This window comes from Petromyzon marinus, chromosome 17 (assembly GCF_048934315.1).
Source record: "Petromyzon marinus isolate PM22_M1 ecotype Great Lakes invasive population chromosome 17, UKy_Petmar_22M1.pri1.0, whole genome shotgun sequence".
Classification (NCBI taxonomy): domain Eukaryota; kingdom Metazoa; phylum Chordata; class Hyperoartia; order Petromyzontiformes; family Petromyzontidae; genus Petromyzon; species Petromyzon marinus.
Window position 1 is genome coordinate 22,427,306 of NC_133683.1, and position 25,264 is coordinate 22,452,569.

Here is a 25,264-nt window from a genome sequence, read left to right on the forward strand (position 1 = left end):
GTACGTAAACTGCCGTTGGTCTTAAAGTACTTTAACAATTAAAACTTTACAGTCTATTTCATATCTGTTGACACGAAGTAGGTTCCCATTACTCCCAGAATATCACACAGTGGAAATGTTTTCCTTTAATACATAAACTACATTGATGAAATAACTGGCAAATTTGGCAATTCCCACTTCTCCAATACAAGTGAGTTTTTTTTTATCTAATCTAAAATTACTTCGCAGCATGCTTTCAAGGAATGGTTTCAACTCCGCTTGACTTACCCCGCCTGTATTTTTTTTAAATGTATAAGGGTTTCAAGACGTGTATTAACGATTGTACTAATTTCATTCTGCCATTTTAAGGGAGAGATCCACTCGCGGCGGAACCAATTTTTATTTTCCGGGGAGAGCGTTCGCGTTTTCGCACGGACGGTTTTGAATGAGACGCACACGTGTCTTCGGGTGGGACCGGTGGGGCTGATGGAGCCGGCTCTTAATTTCTGACACTAGCCCCCTCTTTACAAAGTGGGATACACACGCCAGACGCTGCACGGTCGGTTCTTTACACTTGAAATGCATCGACGACTACACGAAGCGTTGACGCGCGTGTCTGTGGATGCAAGGGGTGCGTTTCAACTCCTGTATAACTGCGATGACGATGAGTTTAGTCATTGTGTAGAGTGTCAAACGCCACTCATATTGTATCATCCCAACAGCTGGTCACAGTTCGTATTGAGCGTCAATTACACCTCCAATTAATGTTCTTGGCGTGCACTGCGCGATTCCAGTTTTACTTTATCTGTGTGGTGTAACTTTTAAACCGTAAATCACGCGCTATATATCATTTACTTGGGGTTTTTAGGTCCATGTTTAACCGTATGTAAAACTTGTGTGTATGTATATAACATGTAGAAATTAAAACGTTATTTATTCCTCGTGTTTACTAATTGGATAATATTTAATTTAGTATTTTGCACACTTTATAAATAAAAGTCGAACCTACAGAAACGGCATTGTACTTTGTAAAGTAACACGTGTTTGTAAGAAGTATACTGTATTCGATATCGTACTGGTGTGTAGTTTTGTAGACCATGTGTATGTTCATTATTATTGTTAAGGGATAACGGATGTATGATATTTGTGGTCGTCTTTTCGGACGGTGGAAGTGAGCACTTTGAGTGCACCGGCGTTTCAAGTGTTGTGAATTATGGTCCCAACCCTGTAACCAAGGACTGCACAAAAGAACACATTACATTTGGTGCTGCACTTATAATTTGGCGAAATTCTATCTGTAATAATTTTAGAAATATATGTCAGTGTTACTCTCCTGCGACAAACATTACCAACTGGAGCGGGGCGGGATGGGAAAGTGCTGCCCCCTCCTGCGTCGACCAGAGGTGACATGAAGAGAGCTCCAAAGTTGTTCAGTGATATCTGCGTCCGTGGGCCATCCCCTCCATGGAGCAAGTTTGCACTTACGTACATGCAAACTATATGAATTGATTCTTTATCTCATGCCAAAACATCGATAGCGTAATTGGGATAACACTGGAGATAAACATTGTTTTAACAAATATTCCAGTTCAGACCCCTGTGACGTGTTTGCCAGATCTGTATCTGCATAGCAGCGTGCAATACGTGGATGGGCCCCCAAGCCCCCTGGAGTTTCTCCGGGAATGGGTGACACCAAACCGCCCAGTGATCTACAGACACACTATAGAGCACTGGGCAGCCCTGACCAAGTGGAGCCCCACGTACTTGCGGTAATGACAACAACCTCAGTCGTCGACCAAAGCAGCACCGTAACAACAACGAGGAATGTGCATCTTAATCTTTTTTGCATCTCCACTCTGATGCTTGGTCATGCAATGTTGCAGCCTTGCGTTTTTTTATTTTACAAAAAAAATAAACATCACAAAATATTACTTGTAAATATTCAAAACTTGTCACTTGATACAAAATATATTAGGTTTTTATATTGCATTTGTGGATAAAGGCAAACGAAATGGGACTAACACGTTTGGTTTTCATTAGACCATGAGCTGTTGCTCCAGAAGTTGAGTAGGAGTGTATTTCTGGTGCTAACATTTATAAATGGTGTGATACACAAGTAATATGTGGTGGGTGTTTCCCTTGTCCATGTTTACACCATCAAGGAATGTCATGGGCGGCAAGGATGTGAGCGTGGCTGTTACGCCAAACGGCTATGCGGATGCAGTTTTTGGTGATCGATTCGTAATGCCAGAGGAGAGAATGATGAAGTTTGGAGCATTCTTGGACATCCTTGAAAAGAAGACCCAAAGTATGTCGTGGAACTACTCTTAGGGAGGCGATATTGTTTTTTTGTAAAAATGTTACTTTTGCCCTTATAGGCAAATTTGTGATGTGTTTCTGGACATTGTTGGACAGACAAAGGTGGAGTATTTTACATTCAGAAGCAATGTTCCAATCTCACTTCGGAGTTCCAGGAGCTTCTGGCTGATGTGGCACCTGATATCCCATGGGCATCAGAGGCATTTGGTGAGTGCCTAACCTTATTCTTTTCCTCGGGTGTTAACATTGCCGATGTGTCCATTTTTGAGAATCAAGATGCACGTGAAATTAACAGCCATACGTGGGATACACCTGGCATGGGGAACCCTTCACTGGGCACGGTGTATTCTCACATTTATATTTAACAAAATGTTCCGTATATACACAGTGAACCGTTTATAGATAGTGCTTTCTTTTGACCCTCTTACAATTACTGAACGTGTGATTGAATATTATGAGAGTTATGGATCCATATCTTACAGAAATCTCAAAATATTTGTCGAAAACACTGGCAATGGCCTTTCTTCATATCATACCGCATCTTACAGAGGACGGTGTTGAAAGATGAAATGTGAATTAAGATTGTTGAAGTTCCTGTGGGACCGGGTTTTGCCAAACTTTTGTTTTCTCTTATCATTGCTGATTATTTTTGTGGAATATCCATACATAGACCACCCTATATTGTGTGTGACTATAGTCCGGCATTTGTTCAAATTGCATTGTGCACGTGCCGATGTTTAATTACCTTTCCTTGAATTTTGGCATTTACTCTCACGCTTGTTTCGTTCAGGTAAGAAGCCTGATGCTGTAAACTTTTGGATTGGAGAGAAAGAAGCCATCACATCTTGTAAGTCCTGATTTTGCCACAAAGCACAGTGGAATCCAATAATTACCATCCTAAGTACAATTGAAGCAGTGGTTATCCAAACAATCCCTGTGTTCGAATTCACACATATTACTTCTTTAATTTGCCCAACCAAACAATGCAGTATTTAATATACCTTTACAATGATGTGTTTAGTACTGCATATCTAGGTTTAAAGATGACAGTAGTTGTGTTGATGATTGAAGCCTGGTTCTTATAAAGGTTCCCATGTTTTCAGTACACAAGGATCACTACGAGAACCTGTACTGCGTAATATCAGGAGAGAAAGAATTCACTCTCTTCCCTCCTACTGACCGACCCTTCATACCATACGGTATACCTATCGTTTTATAACAATCACCACCCTTCGCCTTCATCCACTTTTTAAAATTATTTTATGAACGTCACCCACCCCTCCTCCCTCTTATAAAACGGTTTGATCTGTTCATCTTTTTTTTGGCTACGTGACACATAGTCTGGTGCTTCTTCTCTGCAGAGTTTTACCAGCCAGCCACGTACAGACAGCGTGAGGATGGAGAGTTTGAAGTCGTCGATGAAAAATATGCAGAGAAGGTACTGCAGTAAAAATAAAAACACGTTACACATCATGAGCATTGAGGCACACGTCAAGAATGCAGCACGGCACTTTGAAGGCGAGGATTGTTGTATTACTTACAGTTGTCAAGCTCTCAATCCTACTAGGCGATGAGGGGTGGCCAGGAAATAACAGTATAGCAAGTGGAATCGTGAACCCATTTGTGTAGACTGTTGAATGTTAGCTCTTCAGTGCATGTATTTTCTCCTAGTACTCCAGTTTCGTCCCATGTGCAAAACACTCCTTCAAAATGTTCTCGATGGATAAATTATTACTGTAATAAACATTCAAAGTGAAAGTCCTTCCCAAGCTCAAATGAACACACCAAAGAACTCATCTTAATTGGTGGTCTTGAGCCAGTATTGGAAATTATACATTTCTGTGTTAGGAGCCAGCATGTCCAATGATTCCACACACAGCTCTCAACTAAGCCGAGCTCAGGGGCACGGCAGTACAAGGACACCCCTCCTCCCCCCTCTGCACCCGCCAGGTGCCGTGGATCCCTGTGAACCCCCTCCAGCCTGACCTGAGCCGGTACCCGGAGTTTTCAGGAGCCTGTGCCATTCACGTGACCCTACGGGCTGGGGAGACGCTCTACCTGCCCTCCCTCTGGTTCCACCACGTGCAGCAGTCACATGGCTGCATCGCCGGTATGGCACGACCAAAACTATTCACAGTCGTATGTATGTTGAATTTATTTCCCACCGTACGTAGCCAACCGTGCTAACTGGAGGTGCAGGGGAAGTACAAAATACTAAACTTAAAAAGCAGTCATCACAAACACGCATATGTTGCGCCGCATCTACACATGTTGGCCGTTACCAAGAATCAAACTGAGGTCACCGAGTTCATAGGGCAGTGCGCAAACATTTGTGCCACTGCTCCACCGCCCCCAAAAACATCATAAAAATTATTATCACGAAACTAAATAAATAAATGAAACTTTTGTGCAATTTATATACTTATATTTTGATAGTTAAATGTTGAATTATAAAATTATCATTGAAAACCGAATATATATGAATAACTTGCATATGTATAATTAACCTCAGCAACGAGAATCTAACCCATTGTTTCAAAGCAGTTACCTTTCAGTAATCATGTTTCAAAATGTGTTTTCTCCTCAGTGAACTTTTGGTACGACATGGAATATGACATAAAGTACAACTACTATCAGTTCTTAGATGCAGTAGCTGGTGTGGCTAAAAGATACATGTGTGATGACGACTCATAGTGTGGCACAGCGGAGGTAATCAACACTGGACTCTTTGCCGTGGCTTGGTCACTCGAAGGACTGTGGCAGAAAATTGGAAAATTATGGCAGGACCTCAACCTCGGTTCCAAGCTACCGCATGGACAAGAGAACAGATGTGTTGTTCTTTTCATTTGACAGGGGATCCATGAAGATGCGATTACATTGAAAATGTTTGCTTGGAAACCATTGTGTACGAAAAGCCTCTAAATTGCATGTGGGAACACTCGATGGGACACGGCCATGGTGTCATTATTAGCACCCTGGACTTGCAATCGAGACGTCTCTTTATTCAATTTCCTGGCTCGGCAGTTGAAACACTGGCAATGTTTCGTAAATCACGCCGCTTCTTTACACCCGTCAGTATAAATGGGCACACCACAATCGATCAGCAGGTCGTGTGTTGGGGTAAAGTGTGGGTACTCAACACCTCTTCTAAAGCGTGTGGCAAACGTAGAAGGGTAGGCCTAAATACCCTCTAGATGGGCCTCTCCAGAGCTCTCTCTGGTGGAGACACTTCTACCAATCGTGGCCTGAGTAGGCAATTGCAGAGCTGAGCCTTTACCTTTTTACTCCTGGTCAGTTTTACTTAACTATGACGACTCAATGGAATGACTGCACAGAACAGAGATAGCTTGCTCTGCATAGCTTTTGAATTCTCCTCAAACCCCTAAAGAGTGTCTCTGCTCATATTGCCTCCATGGCACAATGAACATGATTATTGTTGTTGTTGGTGATGATGTTGATTATACTGTTTTTATATGAATGTGTAAATGAAGGTAGCTTATTTTGCATGTGTGGGTGAATGCAATTTCTATTCATGTTTAATGGAAATAGGGTTTTATTTTATTAAAGTCTGCCATGAAGGGTTTCTACAAGGCCACAAAACATGCTAAATTACTTAATTTGTGTAACCTGTTGAAAGATTAATCAGCCAGAATCTACCCACTGCTGGATTTTACCATTAACTATTGAACAATATCCAAGTTACTTGTACTAATGACATCTGGTGACGTTGCATATTGCCCCCTGAAGATGTATATTAAAAACATAATCTTGATCATTAGACCTCCTTTGCCAGTACCAAAAGATAAGAATAGGGTTTTTCCCATTTTTTCTGGTTAATGCAGACATGAATCCTTGTAAAAAAAGGTTTCAGTTTTGTTGACGAAAAAATGGGAAAAACCCTATTCTTAACATAATCTTGGTATCGGAGGGTACAGTACAGTACTTAAAGACGGCTGCTGGCGTGGACCCTGCACCACCAAATGTCCCATTGGCCCCCACCCTTTGGTGCTGAATCACTGGAGGAGTGGTGACCCACACCAGGGAGTCCAACCGGAACAAAAACCGGAGCGAGATACCGGATTTACTCACTATTTCTGAACGAAAACTGAACCGAAATGTTATTTTGCCTCCGAAATTAAAAATCATGAAAAATCCTGAAAAGAGGGTGCGGTCAGCGGTTTTGAAAATCCGGTTGAAAATAAATATTGAGCTTTGTAACTTGTATGAGAAAGGCTGCAATCTCGAAGCCAATGATGCTACAGAGCACATGATCATGGTACATCAGTCCTTTTGCGAAACGTCCCCTAACACAGCCACAGGATTCTGCCTGCAGTCAACACGAGCGCTGAGGGTGAGGAGGTCACACCAAGACTCAGAGTGGCCATGTTCGTAGAACCGTTCCACTACCGCTCCATTGATATACAATTATCACGTCCAGTACACAGAGTAGTCAAGAGACACAAAAGATAGGGCAATTAAGTACACATTTTCGAGATATAACAGGAATGGTTCATGATAAGGGGGTTAACTATCGTTAATTACAAGCTACTACACAGACATTAAAAATGGTCCTCAAAGTGTATTTGAGGAATACAGGACAATGTTATCATGTGTCATTGCCTAGCGTGTTTGCATTGTATGTCGTGTCCTTCAGTGCTTGCAATAATGCAAACACGGTAAGCAATAAACATAGCCCAGAATGCCTAAAATATACTGAATTTGTTAACCACAATTGTATTCACACATAGGAAACTGCAAATGTTACTGTTAAATGTCACTAGCAAAATCGGCAGGGAAATGCAACTCGCGTCGAAGCCTCATTTATTCATATTTCCCTGCTGAATTTGCGCATTAAATATATATTTGTAACCATATTTCATAATATGTCTTAACGGATGAACTGCAGTATTCCCTCCATGTTAAAATCAATAAAACAATTCGCGAGCACAAATCAGATTTGAAACACGGTAGAACGAATTCTTCGGCCGTGGCTGATCATTGTTTCAACACAGCAGGTTATGACATTATTTTCTCTGATACCAAAGTACTATGCAAACCTCTCGGTTATTACCAAAGATTTGTTCATGAAGCCATCCAAATATACAAACATAGACAGAACTTAAACCGAGAGGATGGTTTCAAATTGAGCAACTTTTGGAAAGATATCAACCAAGTTAAACGTTAGCTGGGTTATAATTGTACAACCGTTTCCGTTTATACCAGGATGGTGCTTGCTCTCGTGCAGCACGCCATCGGCCTCCCCCCGAACCCCCTGCAGCAAAAAGGGTGTTGTACCCGCTGTCTTGCAGTGCACCACCGCTCCCCCCAAATCCCATGCAGCATTGCAAAAGGTGGGTTTTACCCGCTTTCTTGCAGTGCACCACCGCTCCCCCCAAATCCCATGCAGCATGACAAAAGGCGCCTAACTTAGCCCTCCCCTCCCCACCCACGTCCCTTCCTGGCTCGTCCCCCCCCTTAACCTGTATATAATCTCGGGTATTCCAGAGCTGTTCATTTGTGGATACAGCGAATTTTGCTGTGTCTGTTCCACCTGAAGACGAAAGCTTGTGTTGCCTCCGAAACGTCGTGATTTAATTTAGTTTTATTTTACCTACGTGACTTTAACGAAGAAACCAAGGAGTATGAGTATCAATAAAACAGCCATTCAAGTGCATTTGAGGAATGTTGGGCAATGTTTATTGCTCCATTTTATTGCTAATCTTGTTTGTATTATTGGCTCATCGTGTTTGTATAGCCCTGCAAACAGCACTGGCCCCGATCTTTGTCTGAATCTGTCTCTGTCCGCCCCTTTATGCTTCTCCTTTCGTATTTCCAACTCCGCCTCACCGTGTATTTCACGTTACAACAGTGTGTGCAGCAATAACCCTTGCTCATTTGCTAAGAAATGTAAAATCAAAGACGTCACGTGGAGACTACGTTATAGCCTTTAAGCGACACCGGAAATCTTTATTGGTGCTAATTTAGAGCTAATTGGCAGGTTTTTTTTTATATCAGTTTTCGCAATTGGTTAACCGGAACCGAATCATTCACAACCCATTTTGAACCGGTTTTAACCCTAATCAGTGCAAGCGGATTTTGGTGTCCCTGAACCGCACCAGCATAGCAATGTGTTCGACCCCCTGGCCCACACAACAGCAGGATTCGTGGCCTCCTCCACCCATGTCGAGAGCTCGGTCTACCAGACCCAATGCTGTCTCAGAATCAGACTTTTTATTTATACTGGAGGGAGGAATCCGATGGCCTAGACAGCTTTTTTTTCACAGATGTCCAGTAGGGGCGGGTCAGAAAGTTATATCAACAAACAATACACAAACACGATAGGAGTGAAAAGTATAGGAAAGCTAAGAACATCACAGCCTGTTCGGTCATCGTACGGCAGGCCACAGCACTTATATTTATTCTCCTCTCCGTTGTGCTCGACTTTGGAATCGCATCCCATCGTGTCTTCTCCAAAGTGCATATAACCCTGCTCAACTCAACGAATAGTTTCACCCAATTTGAATTCTGTACACACATGTACTTGATCTGTTTTACGTTGAGTGATTTGCCTTCCTTTCCAATACATTGCACTCCGATCGTATTTGTGACATTGTTGTAACTTTCTGACCCGCCCCTACTGGCCACGTGTGAAAAAGAGCTTCATAGCTCATCGGATTTTCCTCCAGGATAAATAAAGATTCTGATTCTTGACTTAAAACTTTCGTGACTGCAGGAATTCATATTCTTTAGTTCGTCGACCGCTTGTACTGCGATCAAAACGTCAAGTGGGTTTTTTTTTTATCAACGTGACTACCGAAAAAATCAAAGAATATTCTGATTCTTGTTTCACCCTTCAGGTTCTCATCAGCATAGTGGCCCAGAAGTCTAAACTATAACAACAGCAGTAACATACCTGTCGACCCATATACGGGTTGACAAGTATGTTATATATAAATACGAGTTACCCACATTCTTGTACAGGGAAATTGAGTTTTCAGGTCCATACGGCGCACGGCCGTTTCAATACGGGCAAAAAAAGTTGTCTATTTGTGTTTCTCCCTTGTGACGGGACTTTGTAGGATGAACGTTGAGATTTATAAGGGCACGGGGTGACCAATAAGGTCCGGATGGGTCTGCAATAATGTCGGCGCTGAGAAGGGGTTGACAGGTGTGCTATAACAACTTAAGTAATACATATTCTGATTCCGATGTCTCCATGTGTCACTTGGTGCACATCACGCCAGCTGATACTTTGCCGATGTCACGGCAGCAAACCCAACATTACATTCCATACTCTTTGGGTCTTTCGGTAAAGTCACGTCGATAGGGTCAAAGAAAATTTTATAAAACTACGACGTTTACGTTTCTATCACAACACAAGCGATCGTCATCAGGAGTAAAGCTGCTGAATGCAGACTGTTTTATAGGGTGTAGTCCGAGGGTCATTAACGAAGTGGGCGGGGCTAGTGATGTTAATGTGAGAATTAGCATACATAGATGTGAATGTGAGAAATTAGTATGTTAATGTGAGAGATTAGCATGTTATTGAGATAGTAGCATTTTGATGTGAGAAATTAGTATGTTCATATGAGAGATTAGCATGTTAATGAGAGATATTAGCATGTTATTGAGATAGCATGTTGATTTGAGAGATGAGTATGTTCATATGAGAGATTAGCATGTTAATGTGAGATTAGCATGTTAATGAGAGATATTAGCATGTTGATGTGAGAAATTAGTATGTTTATATGAGATTAGCATGTTAATGTGAGAGATTAGCATGTTAATGAGAGATATTAGCATGTTGATGTGAGAAATTAGTATGTTTATGAGAGATTAGCATGTTAATGTGAGAGATTAGCATGTTAATGCGAGATATTAGCATGTTGATGTGAGAAATTAGTATGTTTATATGAGAGATTAGCATGTTAATGTGAGAAATTAGTATGTTAATGTGAGAGATTAGCATGTTAATGTGAGAGATTAGTGTGTTTATATGAGAGATTAGCATGTTAATGTGAGAGATTAGCATGTTAATGAGAGATATTAGCATGTTGATGTGAGAAATTAGTATGTTTATATGAGAGATTAGCATGTTAATGTGAGAAATTAGTATGTTAATGTGAGAGATTAGCATGTTAATGTGAGAGATTAGCATGTTAATGTGAGAGATTAGCATGTTAATGTGAGAGATTAGCATGTTAATGTGAGAGATTAGCATGTTAATGTGAGAGATTAGCATGTTAATGAGAGATATTAGCATGTTGATGTGAGAAATTAGTATGTTTATGAGAGATTAGCATGTTAATGTGAGAGATTAGCATGTTAATGCGAGATATTAGCATGTTGATGTGAGAAATTAGTATGTTTATATGAGAGATTAGCATGTTAATGTGAGAAATTAGTATGTTAATGTGAGAGATTAGCATGTTAATGTGAGAGATTAGTGTGTTTATATGAGAGATTAGCATGTTAATGTGAGAGATTAGCATGTTAATGTGAGAGATTAGCATGTTAATGAGAGATATTAGTATGTTTATATGAGAGATTAGTATGTTAATGTGAGAGATTAGCATGTTAATGAGAGATATTAGCATGTTGATGTGAGAAATTAGTATGTTTATATGAGAGATTAGCATGTTAATGTGAGAAATTAGTATGTTAATGTGAGAGATTAGCATGTTAATGTGAGAGATTAGCATGTTAATGTGAGAGATTAGCATGTTAATGTGAGAGATTAGCATGTTAATGTGAGAGATTAGCATGTTAATGAGAGATATTAGCATGTTGATGTGAGAAATTAGTATGCTTATATGAGAGATTAGCATGTTAATGTGAGAAATTAGTATGTTAATGTGAGAGATTAGCATGGTAATGAGAGATATTAGCATGTTAATGTGAGATCGTAGAGCAGGAACGTCGAGCTCAGCAAGCAAGGCGGCAGTGTAAGTGTGAGAGATTTAACCTGTTATTGTAAAATCAGAGAGCCGAAAATAACAACTAACATCGGAAGGTGGTAGGATGGGAACATCGCAGCCAGTTATGACTTAAACTGGTTGATCAGGTCCTTCCAATGATTCCTCAGTTTGTACCCATCTTCTCGATTGAAATTGTGTCTGTCTATATATATGGATGGCTTCATGAACGAATCTTTGTTGATAGCCAGTGGGTTTGCACAGTACCTTCGTCTTGGAGAAATCTATTTCGTGTAAAGCCCACCGCATTAAAACAATGATCAGCCACAGCCGAGGTATTGGTCCTGGCGTGTTTCAGATCTGCCTCGTGTCTCACAGACCAACTCGGCTGTACTTAGCTCACTGTGTATAGTTAATTAAGGACATCTCACTATCTCCAGGTGATTTGCTCGTTAGTTTCGATGTAGTTTCTTTGTTTACCAAAGTTCCTGTGCCTGACACCATTACAATCATTGAAGACTTTGGTCCCACAAGGAGGACTGAATGCTGATGTACCGGCGGCCCTGGTGAGACACTGCCTCACCAACACTTACTTCACCTGGAATGGAACATTCTACAAACAAGTTGAAGGTACCCCAATGGGTTCTCCCTTATCTCCAGTTGTAGCCAATGTTTTCATGGAAAATGTTGAGACAGATGCCATCCAGGCATCCACTCTGCGCCCGTCCTTGTGGAAGAGGCACGTAGATGACACGTTCGTCATCTGGCCACATGGCCTGCCAGCTCTGAACCAATTCCTCAACCACATCAATTCCATAAACCCAGCCATCAAATTCACCATGGAGGTGGAAAAGGATAGCAAGCTACCATACTTTTGTTATTTCCTTTGAATCCATCTACGTGACTTTACCGAAAGACCCAAATAATATGAATTCCTGCAGTCACGAAAGCTTTAAGTCAACATTACATTCCATACAGCACATGCGCGCGCGTGGGGAAAGGGGGTGGGGCGCTCTTGCCGTTTCGCAATTGGCTTGAAGCGACACACCCCCCCCTTCCCCGCCCTCATCAACCAATCGAGCTCGCGCCCCATTGGCTGACGCTGCCGCAAGCCACTCAACAAGCGGGCAATCAGCGCGGGGAGACGCCGCCCCCTCCCCACCGCCCCCTTTTGCTTTGCCTATGCGAGCTGGGAAATCTTAACAGGGGTCGCTCATGGGATTGGGTGTTGAGGGGGCGATATAGGAGAACACTGCGACTCGGGGCGACGACTGTGGTGGCTTTGCGGGCTTGGTTGTCGTTTTTTGTCGGTGTTCTTCACGAGGTTTTGTTCGTTGCGGTTGGGGCCCATGGCTCTCGCTGCGGTGCTGAGGGCGCCCCTGAGCCGCCTGGTGGCGGGGCGCGCCGTGCTGCTGGGCCCGGCGAGGCCGAGGTCGCTCTGCAGCGCCGTGCCCGTGGACGACGTCGTCAACGGGCTGAGCGAGGAGCAGATACAGGCACGGGGCTGGAGGCTCACCGGCACTCCCTCACCGTCACTCCCTCACCATCACTCCCTCACCGTCACTCCCTCACCGTCACTCCTTCACCGTCACTCCCTCACCATCACTCCCTCAACGTCACTCCGTTACCGTCACTCCCTCACCGTCACCATCACTCCCTCACCATCACTCCCTTACCGTCACTCCATCATCATCACTCCCTCACCGTCACCCCTTCACCATCACTCCCTCACCATCACTCCCTCACCGTCACTCCCTCACCGTCACTCCCTCACCATCACTCCCTCACCGTCACTCCTTCACCATCACCATCACTCCCTCACCATCACTCCCTTACCGTCACTCCATCACCATCACTCCCTCACCATCACTCCATCACCATCACTCCCTCACAATCCCTCACCAATCACCATCACTCCCTCATCATCACACCATCACCAATCGCCATCACGCCCTCACCAATCACTATCACGGCCTCACCATGGATAGCAATAACAATTGTATCTGGTGGTATAATAGATAACCAGGGGTCTGCAACCAGAGACATTTTTTGCGAATTTGGTCTCAGGAAGAAAAACGCATTATTTCAAGAGCCCATGGTGAAAAACGTCACGAAGCTGTCTTTAAAGAGCCGCATGCGGCTCCGGACCCGCAGGTTGCAGACCCCTGTATAATAATATAATATTATCATATAATATTATAATAATTATAATAATATATTATTATGATGCTGTGTGTAGGTGAGGTGCTCAGGAACAGTTACTGCCATTGTGTTTAGTTTGTTGTCCTTAACCCCCCCCCCCGCAACTCTGATGAGCACGGTTGGCTACCTACGGTGCGAAAGAAGTTCATAACTATGGTTGTGATGCTGTAACTATTAACTAATAATAGATGCATTGTAACTATTATTGTGATACTGTTTATAACTTGTGCTGTGCAGGTGACGAGCCCAGGTACAGCCACGCACGGGCATATTCACGACTGTTATTATGACTATTACTCTGTCCTAAACAACAGTTGTGACTCTTATATTACAATTGACAAGCTTGTGGATTGACCATGGTTGATGATGATGACCATGAACTTGAACCAGGAGAAAGCAAGCACTGAACCATTATTACCATTGTGTAACTAGTATAACTGTAGTGTTATAACACTCGATATAATACGCTACACACATGCAATTCTGAACTAAGAGCAGACCATGAAAGTCCATCCTGTGGGTAATATGTTGTGCAGCTGTACTAGATTTTAGTTTGAGCCGGTTTCTATGGCATATTTGTCGCTTCGTTTGACCCTACAAATGTTACAATTTTCACCGATATAATCCATGGCCGTTCGACACGTATGTTTTAACGATTGGCAAAATATTACGTAAAGGTTACACGTTTAGCATACATACACTGTACAGTACTGTGTGTTTTAATTACTGACGTTTGTGTGAAGTGGGTGGGTGTGCGACCCAGCCCAGGGATTGGTCGGCGCTCGCTGACGAATTCCATCCCACTTCACAGTCGCGCGCTTCCCGTGTCAATGGAGATGATGACCACACAAGACACGCCACCTCGTGGGTCCGTGTGACGTGGTCACGGTTGGAGAGGCCAACCTTGAGAACTAAATTGACCCTTTGCCGAGTGCGTATGAGCGTTGCGCAGAGCTAAGTTCATTTGCATGCAAATGCTAAAAGTGTCAAATGGGTTGCATATGTGCTGTATTTGCATTACTTGCAGCCGCTAGTGGGGCTTTGTCCGTTTTCTGTCGACTTTAGCATCATTTTTCCCAAAAAGTACCCAAGGAACTGGGTTATCGAAAATATTTCAGATTCGTAGACCTTGTGGAACACAATACAGATTTGCATCAATTAGACATAGCTATCTAACTTAAATGTTCAAAGTTCTTATTTTTTTATATAAGTATATTACCTTGCCTTTAGAAATATATAATCCCATTATTTAGATGATATTCTCATTCAACACCACTACCCATCGACAACTACAGCTTCGTCACAACCGCATTCTCGAATTGGTTATTTCTCTCTAGAAACGTATTCACTGTTAATGTTTGTTTATTGTGCTCTGTTACAGCTGAGACAAACTATGTACAAGTTCTGTCAGGAACACCTGGTGCCCATAGCACAAGAGATTGACCGAACAAATGAGTTTAAGCAGATTCGGGTAAGAAGCACAAAGTCACATAATAATACATTTCTCATCGCTATTATTTGCCTTATTAAAATATTATAATTAAATGACCTTTGCCTCTAAAGCCTTAATGTTATCCAATGTAACCCTATTATAAACCCCATTAACCTTGGCACTAACCCAGGTAAATTTTAATTGCGAATAGCTAATGAAATAAGTTCCTGAAGTCATATTTCTAATTCACACGTTTTGTAAAGACGTTAACATTTCATATGAAGAAAGATACGACGAATATCTAAATGGCTGCATTGTTACTTTATGCAAAGTAATCGGTGCTGAGTTCTCATGGCCATTAGGAAGCAGGCCTGAGCAATGCTGGGCCATTCCAATCTTGTCCCAGCATGGCTCGTTTCTCATCATGAACACTGTAGAGCTGATTATGCTCCATGGGGACTTGACCCTTCTCGCTCTGTCCATCTTGGCCTTCTCCCTTCTAACATATTATAAACGGTAATATTTTTTTACAAAACAGTTTAACAAGAAACACATACGCTTAAGTTATGTTTACACAATTTTCAGATAAAATTTATTTTTGTAATTTTACACCTTTTCTTTAATAATAAAAACACCAACCCTGGAATGTATCTAAGAGATGCTCAGGAGGAAGCATGCAGCTCCTCTTTACGAAAAGTATTCACGTGGTCCAATAACAACACAAGTCACGCAGCGCGGTTAGTGTTTGCTTGACCAAGTAAGGCTGCTGCTGTAGAAATCTGTGCTGAGCCCCACCTGTCCTTGTGAACAAACCGAGCCAGCTTGCTTTCCTGTGGCCGTGGGAATATGGCCCTTTGAGATGTTATATAATGTGAACATGGTGAAGGGTAAGGTAAAACATAATTGTACACATTTGTAATTTTCAGGAATTTTGGAAGAAGCTTGGGAATCTGGGAGTGTTAGGCATCACAGCACCAGGTAACCAGTGTAATTTCTGTACTTTTGGCTGAGTCATTGTTGTGGGCTATAGGTTTTCTGTGCAATATCAGGTGTCAGATAATGTGCTGTAACAAAGTCATTGACTTGCTTTTAAAGTAACTACTGTGTGTCGTTCTTCATCCATGTCACAAAACAGTCAGCGAAATTGTTTTATTTAATATGTGCTCATTTTAAACATGAATTTACTATTCTTCATGTTCTGTAAGAGTTGTTTCGTTAAGTTCAAGCTTATCCGATGCACTTTGTACTCGTACCCTTTGCGTCTACATTCCTTATTAGTAATATATGCCCTGAAGTGGCCTCCTCGTAACATTTAAATACAGCCTTGCAAAAGCAGCCCAACCATTTTAAGTGCTTTAGCACCATTAGCTTTTACTTACATGTGACAAAGTTAATTAACAATAAAACACAGAATTCTGCACAAGTTAACATTAAAAAAGCATGTTAAGCATCGTCTAAAATTCAACATTATACCTATAAAATATACATTTTTAACTGTCCAAAGTCATGTTTCTAAGTTTTTCAGTGAACTAATTTACAATAACTTAACTGGATTTTTTTCTCCATCTATTTACAATTGTTTTTCAATATTGTTCAATATCGTGAACTCAACAATAGGTTTGTTTTTGGTAAAAAAAAAAATGTGTATAGCTTTTGTCATTCCATTGCTGGATAAAGTTATTTCCAAGCCCTCTCTGGGGGGTTATTTCATCATACCTCACTATGCTGGTCAGTGCAGATTGGTAAAGATAGCTGGTCCTGTACCTATTTGGATGTCATTTGCTATTGGTGTTATTTGTGGCCAGAAATTGAACTCCGGTCACCAAAATCATAGCCTAGTATGCGTACCACTGTACCCCCATTACCCCCCCCCCCCCCGCAATAGTTTTAAGAGTTTAAAAGTATGTTTTGGTGATATCAAAGACTCACGGTTCTTTGGATCTGGAATGCTGCCATAGTGTAATGATTAGCACACTGGACAATCCAGAGGCCACCGGTTCGAACTCCTGGTTTAAAAGTTGAAACATTGGGTGGGTTTTTTAAATCCCCGCTGCTGTCAACTCGGCAGCAGAAATGGGTGCACCACAATTAGTTAATTGGCAGGTTGCATTTGGGAAGGACCGTGTACATACTCCCATCAATTACAATACGTCTGGCCAGGGTGGAAGAGTAGGCGAATTACACTCTAGAGGGGCTCTCTATAGCAGAGGCATTTCTGATCGTAATTACATGAACAAGCAATTTCAAGGCTGAACATCTTTTGTTACCATGGATCTTCACCAGTGATAAAAGGACTCATCCATTCATTGATAGTTACAAATAAAAGTTCCACTCTCATTTCAATGTTCTGCATTTTCCCTGTGTCCTTATCCTCCACCCAGTGGAGGATGGAGGCACAGGCGGTGGGTACCTGGACCACGTAATCTGCATGGAGGAGATCTCCAGAGCCTCAGCCGCTGTCGGGCTCAGCTACGGGGCGCACTCCAATCTGTGCATCAACCAGCTCGTGCGCAATGGCAACGTGCAGCAGAAGAAAAAGTACCTTCCCAAGGTGCAGCACACTAACACACCCGGACCACCGCATAGCAGTAACTCTAAATATTAAATAGTAATAAAGCATAATAGAGGGGGGTTTTTTTGGGTTAGATCGCGTAAATATATAAATGTGTCATTATATATTTACGCGATCTAACCCAAAAATAAACTATTATGGATGATATTGGTCGTGAAAGCCTACGTGTTAAATAGTAATAAAGCAGTCACATGTATACTACTACTTTCAACAAAGGACCGCCCACTCGGAGGTGCCTTCGAATAAACATACACATTTTCAACTTTATTCGAGGTACGTTAGATTGATGTTCTTGCCATCTCAGGCAGAAAATGCTGTGACATACCTCAATTAAATTAAAAAGTATTTTTTCTCGTTTGCCATGTCTCCTTTGTACCGTTTCTCTCGTGTGTTTTGTCTTGTTTTTTCAGTCTTATTTGTTCATTTAGCTGAAATCTACATTAGTGTTCGATTTCCAGAAATCGTTAATAATCAAGTCTTGCACGCATGAGTTAAAGCAAGATTTGTTTGAGTAAGACTGTATTATAATTTATTAATTGATACATCGTTCCATGCCCTTATAATCAAAGGTGTCCAGAGGTTAAAATAAACATTCTTTAATGTTCATGCTATTTTAACCTGCTAACCATTCAAAAATAATCCAGGTGGTTAATTCCAAACGTTCAGATATTCAAAATCATGGCTCAGACGTAAAAAAATGTTTTACCAAAAAGCTGTGATGCATGTAATTGCATCACCAAAGTTGTATTTAAATACTTTTCTTTCACAAAAGCCCTGCCACTGCTAATTTCCAGGCTATATTTGTATCAATATGAAACAATAAACGCACATGTGCACTCATTCCTGGCAGTCTAACCATCCAAAAATATAAAGGTCAAGCTAGTGCTTGAGCAGTGCCTTTCTCCATTGGTGGTCATGACCACAAGTAGAAATTCTGCATTCCTGTGATGGTGAGTTGCCCATAAGCCTCCCAAAACGTCCGTAGCGAGTTACGTTTATCAATAACGGTGCTTGCAACCTCCGTCGGATTGCAGCTGATCAGCGGGGAGCATATCGGCGCGCTGGCAATGAGCGAGCCCAACGCAGGTTCGGACGTGGTCGCCATGAAGCTGCGCGCAGACAAGAAAGGTGACAGCTACGTGCTCAACGGAAGCAAGTTCTGGATCACCAACGGGCCGGATGCCGATGTGCTCATCGTGTACGCCAAGACGGACCTGAATGTGAAACCAGAATCACACGGTATCACGGCATTCATCGTCGAGAAGGTTAATATTATTCCTGGCAGTTTTCCCACTCGTGGGGTCTAATTTTCTTCACTAATTCCTGTCTGGGGCCATCTCTACATCCTGTCCACATTACTGCATATGCTGGCTCACCACTTCAAAACCTCCTCTCTCGAAATGACAACACAAGTACAGAACGTATTGTGCATTGCGGTGAAAGGTCCTGCATAATGCGTATGTAGTGAAGAGACGGGAAACCGATTTCAACATAATTTAACCTTTTATGCTTAGTTCATCAACCAGTTCTATAATGTGTGTACACATACAAGTGAAAAGAACTAGAGGTTTGAGACATTTTTGCTGATGATAATGATGATAATGATGATGGTGTTTGTGGATGTTTGCTTTGTAGAACACGCCAGGGTTCAGCACAGCACAAAAACTGGACAAGATGGGCATGAGGGGTTCCAGCACCTCGGAGCTCATCTTTGAGGACTGCAAGGTGCCAGGTATGGATTTGTATATATTTTTTTTAGAAGGCTTTATTTTTTTCTCTTAGGTCAAAGCAGCATTCTTGGACAGATCCTATAAGTTATAAAAAAAAATTAGTTTTTTTTAATCAGTTATTAAATTTTGCTTGTTATTGATTTTTCAATCTAAGATGGCTCGCCATGAATTTTTTAAAATGCCTGCTAAAAATACTTGCAGACTCTAACCAGGACAACATTCTGAAATATCTAATATACTTATTCCACCAATAGGTCGGTGCCGCTGTTAGGAAACTCACGTCAGAACATGTTGTGAACACACACACCCACACTAGCTGATAGAATAATATGTTGAGGTAGTCTTGTGTGTGTATATATATACCCAACTGAAATGTGCTTTTAGACTGTGATTTTGTATTATCACGTGGAGTGGTTGTACTATTTCCCTGTTGCATACACACTCCTATACTTGGCTGAAAATGTATTAATATAACCACCTACAATGCAGAACCCTCCTGAAAATAATCCTATCACTCGACGTGGTTTCCTGGGTATATAAGTGATTATTAATTATTGCTTTTATTATATTTGCATACTGCATTGTGTGATTGCCACTTGCAGAAAAGAATGTGCTGGGCAGCCTGAACAAGGGTGTGTATGTGCTGATGAGCGGACTGGACTTTGAGAGACTCGTTCTTGCAGCAGGGCCACTGGGGTAATGCTCACTTTCAATCTAAGCAGTACTTAAAATCCGGTAAAGGACTTGAAACAAGTACATTTTGACTTCACGTCATATACATTATGTCATTACAGTTTTTGTTATTGTTTGTGATTATTCCACAGCATAATGCAAGCAGTGATGGACAATGCCATCCCATACATGCATATCAGGGAAGCTTTCAATCGGAAGATCGGCACTTTTCAGGTACTCTTTTTTTCGATATTGTATGACTCGCTGTTTATCGTCAATGCCTACATGATGTGAATGTGATTTATCTACTTGTGTTTTGTAGACTACATTGGCCCACCTTCTGTTGCTTATGAAGAACGGACAATGGTTAATAAGAGGTTTTTTTGGGTTAGATCGCGTAAATATATAAATGTGTCATTAAACCCGTCACCACCCGACACAGCCAACTAGTAAGGGTTGTCTTGTAAACAGAACGTGCCAATTCGTCACTATTACAGCACACCGGTGTGTTGGAGAGCCAAGCCACAACATTTACAATCTGAGTACGACGTTTCGCCAGTAATTACAAGTGTGGTGACCACACTTCTACGCCTCTATATAAGGAACGAAACAGGTGGACTTCTCCACAAATGTGGTTGTCACCTGATGAAGCTAGTTGTAATTACTGGCAAAACGTCGTACTCAGATTGTAAATGTTGTTGCTTGGCTCTCCAACACACCGGTGTGCTGTACTAGTGACGAATTGGCACGTTCTGTTTACGTGACAACCCTTACTAGTTGGCTGTGTTGGGTGGTGGCGGGCTTAACGACACATTTATATATTTACGCGATCTAACCCAAAAATCCTCGATTATGGATGATATTGGTCGCGAAAGCCTACGTGTTGAACTGACTGGTCAAGTTAGGGAGCAATTGACAGTTCAGATTATGTAAAAAATCTGCAGTTGGTCGAAAACGAATTAACAAACAAAATGTAACGCAATATGTAATTATGTTGCTTCTAATGCACAGATATATTTTAAAAAGAGGAGGACGCTGAGCTGAAAAGCGTCATTGTGAAGAGGAAGAGATGTGTTGCATTGCAGGCTTCCTGCCTTCCTGCCAGTAACAATATAGTAGGTTAATTGTTGAGTGGCAAGTGCTTCTATGAAGTATATACACACCCACCACCTACCTTTCTCCCTTTCCCTCTACCCAGCTTATGCAAGGCAAGATGGCAGACATGCACACCAGGCTGGCAGCATGCCGGTCGTACGTGTACAACGTGGCCCGTGCCTGTGACCGAAAGCACTCCAACAGCATGGCGAGTTCACCACACACCCTGTCCCTTTGCGCCAATGCTTTTATATCCAGAGCACTTCTTCACATGCCTGATGTAGAGCAACAAATATAATTCTTACATTGCGGTGATTGAGCCAGATTATTGCGTCAGAAGTAGTGGAGTGTATTGCTGTGATACTCGCGAATTTCTTAATCGGGCATTGTGTCTTTAAATGTTCCATGGTCTGATCTGGGTGACCACAGTTGCACACTGGATAGTTTTTAATTCTACATTTGTGTATAAAGTAACTGCATCTGCCATGGCTTGTGAGGATGTGGTTGGGTTGTCCAGAATATTTGCGAAAGATCGAAGCCAGAGATCTTCTGCCAGACATCAGTGCATCCTCAACCTTTGGTGGTTCCTAGAAATAATTGATGCTTCCTACTTTTGGAACTGTACAAGGCTTTTCAGGAATGCAGCAACAATTTAATTCTTCCATTTTAGTATTACAAATATTTGTTTGCATTAGCTTCTCCTGAGATGGATTAATTGGACAATGGTTTTTTAAAGTTGTCAAAGTTTGTATTGTAAAGTGTCCTGGGTTCTAATGCAAATGCAATTTTTAACTGTATGGGGGGTTGGCAATATATTTTTAAGTGTTGATGGTGGATCGGGAATTCGGGAAAGTCGAGAACCACTGCACTAAAGGAATAAGTCATTTTATCATTGTGTTGCAGGATAGTATCCCATTGTTTATGTTATAGTTTGTATGATCTACTGGTATGTTGTACGGCAGTTGTTAACTACATTTTCAGCATTTGATGATGTGAAATGCATGCTTTTAAAATAGGACTGTGCAGGAGTGATTCTCTATGCTGCTGAAAATGCTACTCAAGTGGCTCTTGATGGAATCCAGTGCCTTGGTAAGTTTTGGGATTCACTTTTACTTATATTAAACAATCTCATAAAATCCATAATAGAGGATTTTGGGTTAGATCGCATAAATATATAAATGTGTCGTGAAAACCCGCCACCACCCGACACAGCCAACTAGTAAGGGTTGTCACGTAAACAGAACATGCCAATGTGTACTCTTTGGTTCTTTCGGTAAAGTCAAGTAAGTATAAAATAAAATAAAATACCTAAGTGACTTTACCGAAAGAACCAAAGAGTATGGATTCCTGCAGTCACGAAAGCTTCACATCAAGAATCCCAATGTGTGTTGGAGAGAGCCAAGCCACAACATTTACCAACTAAGTACGACATTTCGCCAGTACTGGCCAGTACTGGCGAAACGTCGTACTCAGTCAGTTAAAAATTGCATTTTTAGTTTGTAAATGTTGTGGCTTGGCTCTCCAACACACCGGTGTGCTGTACTAGTGACGAATTGGAATGTTTTGTTTACGTGACAACCCTTGCCATGTCGTGTGGTGGCGAGTTTTAACGACATATTTACGCGATCTAACCCAGTCTCATAAAATTTTCCTTATTGTTATTGCACCTCTTTGCACAAGTGCACACTATCACAACCCTAGGAAATAGTCATTTGCTATATATTTTCTTTATTACTGCATGGTACATCATTCACAAATCTATTTCATGCTGGATTGTCAACTTCAATATATTACAGTTCGTTATTCCTGCATTCCTGACGAAGCACTGCTTATCAATTAATCATTACTGATTTGTCATTTTCACTTAGGTGGAAACGGTTACATCAATGACTACCCAATGGCCCGTTTTCTACGGGATTCCAAGCTCTACGAGATCGGAGCAGGGACCAGCGAGGTCAGACGCCTCATCATCGGCCGTGCCTACAACGCTATGTTCAAATGAATGAAGTCTCCAAGATCCAAAACAACATCAAGACCCACATGATGTGGCTTTGTATACAAATCTGTCTTCAAATGGAAAACTATGCCATTTCATCGGACATTTATAATGTGAATTCTGACAATGTGTAATGCCACACGAGAACATGTAAACATAACTCTTGTATGAAAGTGTTTTGTGTCAAGGAGAAAATGCATCATAAAAAACCACTCCACGGATAACGTCAACTCCAGATTTGTTACGCTATCAATACGCAACATCAAAATTACAATATTTCGACCAATATGAATGTAATTTAGTAGTTCGTCCAGGCTGTACTACAACTTGATTGGGTTTGGAAAGCTCCATAGTGTTGATTTCGGACTTATTGACTAGTCAGTTGTTTGGTGTCAAAATATATTGTTAAATGCATAATAATGGTTTTGAATTAAATACACTTGTCCTGTCACATGTATATTTATGTGTGTCACTATACTCTGAAGCACAAATCTGCCAACTTTCTGCAATAATTGTATTCGTGAAAAGTTTCAAAAGTTTTGTAACGAATCTTATACTGGGCAAGTTTTTTTTTTTTAAAGCATCATTGTGCTTTTCAGATAAGACAAACTAAACTTAGTTCAGAATATCTCCATATATTTAAAAGGCAAAGTTGTGAATGTGTCTGTTCAAAATGTTTAGTGTACTTCCCGACATGCAAGAAACTGGAAATTTGCCATGTGGGTACTTTCCAGACTACACCATGCAAAAATTATAAAAATACACTTTTTTTAGGGGGGGAGCTCAATAATGCATTAATTTTTTTGCACGGCAAGTGAGCTGTGACATCAAATCTGTCACGTGGCCCTCGCATGTGGAAGCGTAGTGCATTGTGGTGTAGCGGTTAGCGCGCCGCGCTACGAACCCGGCGACCCGAGTTCGATTCCCGCTCATGGCCACCACCGGTGACGATTATTTTAACTGGTCCTGGGCCTCCCCTAGGTCGACTCAGCCTCAAAACAGTAACTGCTGTGGTGTGTCAACATCGCCACTCGGGGGACAAAGGCGACCGGGTGTGGTGAATCCAAGTCCCGGGCGAAGCTGGGTAGTACAGCTAGTTAATGATAAAAAAGCAATTTAAATCATCTGCATTTTGAAATATAATTTAAAAAAAAGCATTTCTGCCATGTTCAAGTTAATTCTTGCATGACCAAACACATATCCTACGACCGAGAGTAAACCTGGCAGCCTGGCGGAAGTCTGCCGACAGCATGTATTCGGAAGATTGCAACTCAAAATCTAAATTGGGAGTTGATTCAGTCCTCTGTGCCTCCGAGTTGATAATGCGGTACCACTTTGTGGTTTTCTCTCTGGGTCAACTGACCAGCCTTAGAAATGTAGAATTTTCATCACTGTCTCAGGGATGTTAGCACCGAGTGAAAAAAATATTTGCAGTGAGAAATGGATTATAGATGAGTTTTTAATTTTCTTTTTTCAGATACCATTTTTTATGCCCGATTTCAGATTGTTGGGGAATTTTCATGAAAATTAAAATGTGAACACATTTTATAATTTAACTGAAAATTACGCCACGTCAAAATGATATGCGACTGCACTTTTAGTGAGAAAATCGTGTAAGTGACCACAATTAAGTGCAGTTACTTCCTGTGATGGCACTTTTCAGATACTGTACATCTGAAATAAAGCATTGATTTAATCAGAAATGTATCTAGGCTTTATTTTCAAGTGAAAATTGGGAGCGTATTTATCCTAAGAAGTATGTAGAATCTAAACGCGCCTACAAGTTGGTTCATACATTTTGAACTGCTAGTCAAAAATGATGTGCAGTTTCTCAGTTATGTGTATTTGATGGGTGTGATTCACATGTTAGTGGACGATCATTTAAACATCACGTAGATCTCCGGTTTGAAATAGCCCATTAATATAAATCACACCTGATATCTCACTCTAAATACAAGGTGGTGCTGTGGCCTCGCGTTACGTTTGGTATGGTGCGAGTCAACAAAATGAAAGCATACGAGGAATTTCACAACAAAGTTACACCTCTCAACGCCAAAGCCCTAATCGCTTTTTCCCGTATTACTTTAAAGATTTCTAATGCTGTACCAGGTTTAATATTCGGGCACGCATTTAAGCGCCGACATTTAAGTAATCAAGTTCATTATCGTGTATCCACTTGCAGTGCATTACCTTTACGTATGGGGAACAATCTGGTGACTCGGTACACAGGATATTGTTATCAATGTATGTGGTATGCAAGGGACACCAAAGCTGTAATGCATTTGCAGTGTTCTAATCGCAATAAACCTGATGCAATGTGTGCATGCTGCGTGGGTTTGATTTCAAATAGAC

General features: G+C 41.4%; 2 protein-coding genes across 2 annotated transcripts; both read left to right on the forward strand.

Moving 5' to 3' along the window:
- The first annotated feature begins 406 nt into the window (after nt 1-406).
- JMJD7 (jumonji domain containing 7) lies at nt 407-6,763 on the forward strand. Its single transcript, XM_032955737.2, has 9 exons — nt 407-610; nt 1,595-1,748; nt 2,142-2,287; nt 2,395-2,505; nt 3,089-3,145; nt 3,402-3,497; nt 3,660-3,736; nt 4,249-4,408; nt 4,886-6,763. The coding sequence occupies exons 1-9, from the start codon at nt 559-561 to the stop codon at nt 4,990-4,992; spliced, it is 960 nt and encodes a 319-aa protein (XP_032811628.2). The 5' UTR covers nt 407-558; the 3' UTR covers nt 4,993-6,763.
- A 5,608-nt stretch (nt 6,764-12,371) lies between these two features.
- On the forward strand, nt 12,372-25,234 carry IVD (isovaleryl-CoA dehydrogenase). The gene is made up of 11 exons (XM_032955735.2): nt 12,372-12,709; nt 14,797-14,886; nt 15,774-15,825; nt 17,229-17,398; nt 18,454-18,684; nt 19,055-19,151; nt 19,752-19,845; nt 19,974-20,055; nt 21,020-21,124; nt 21,933-22,005; nt 22,785-25,234. The coding sequence occupies exons 1-11, from the start codon at nt 12,563-12,565 to the stop codon at nt 22,916-22,918; spliced, it is 1,275 nt and encodes a 424-aa protein (XP_032811626.2). The 5' UTR covers nt 12,372-12,562; the 3' UTR covers nt 22,919-25,234.
- Nucleotides 25,235-25,264: the final 30 nt, after the last annotated feature.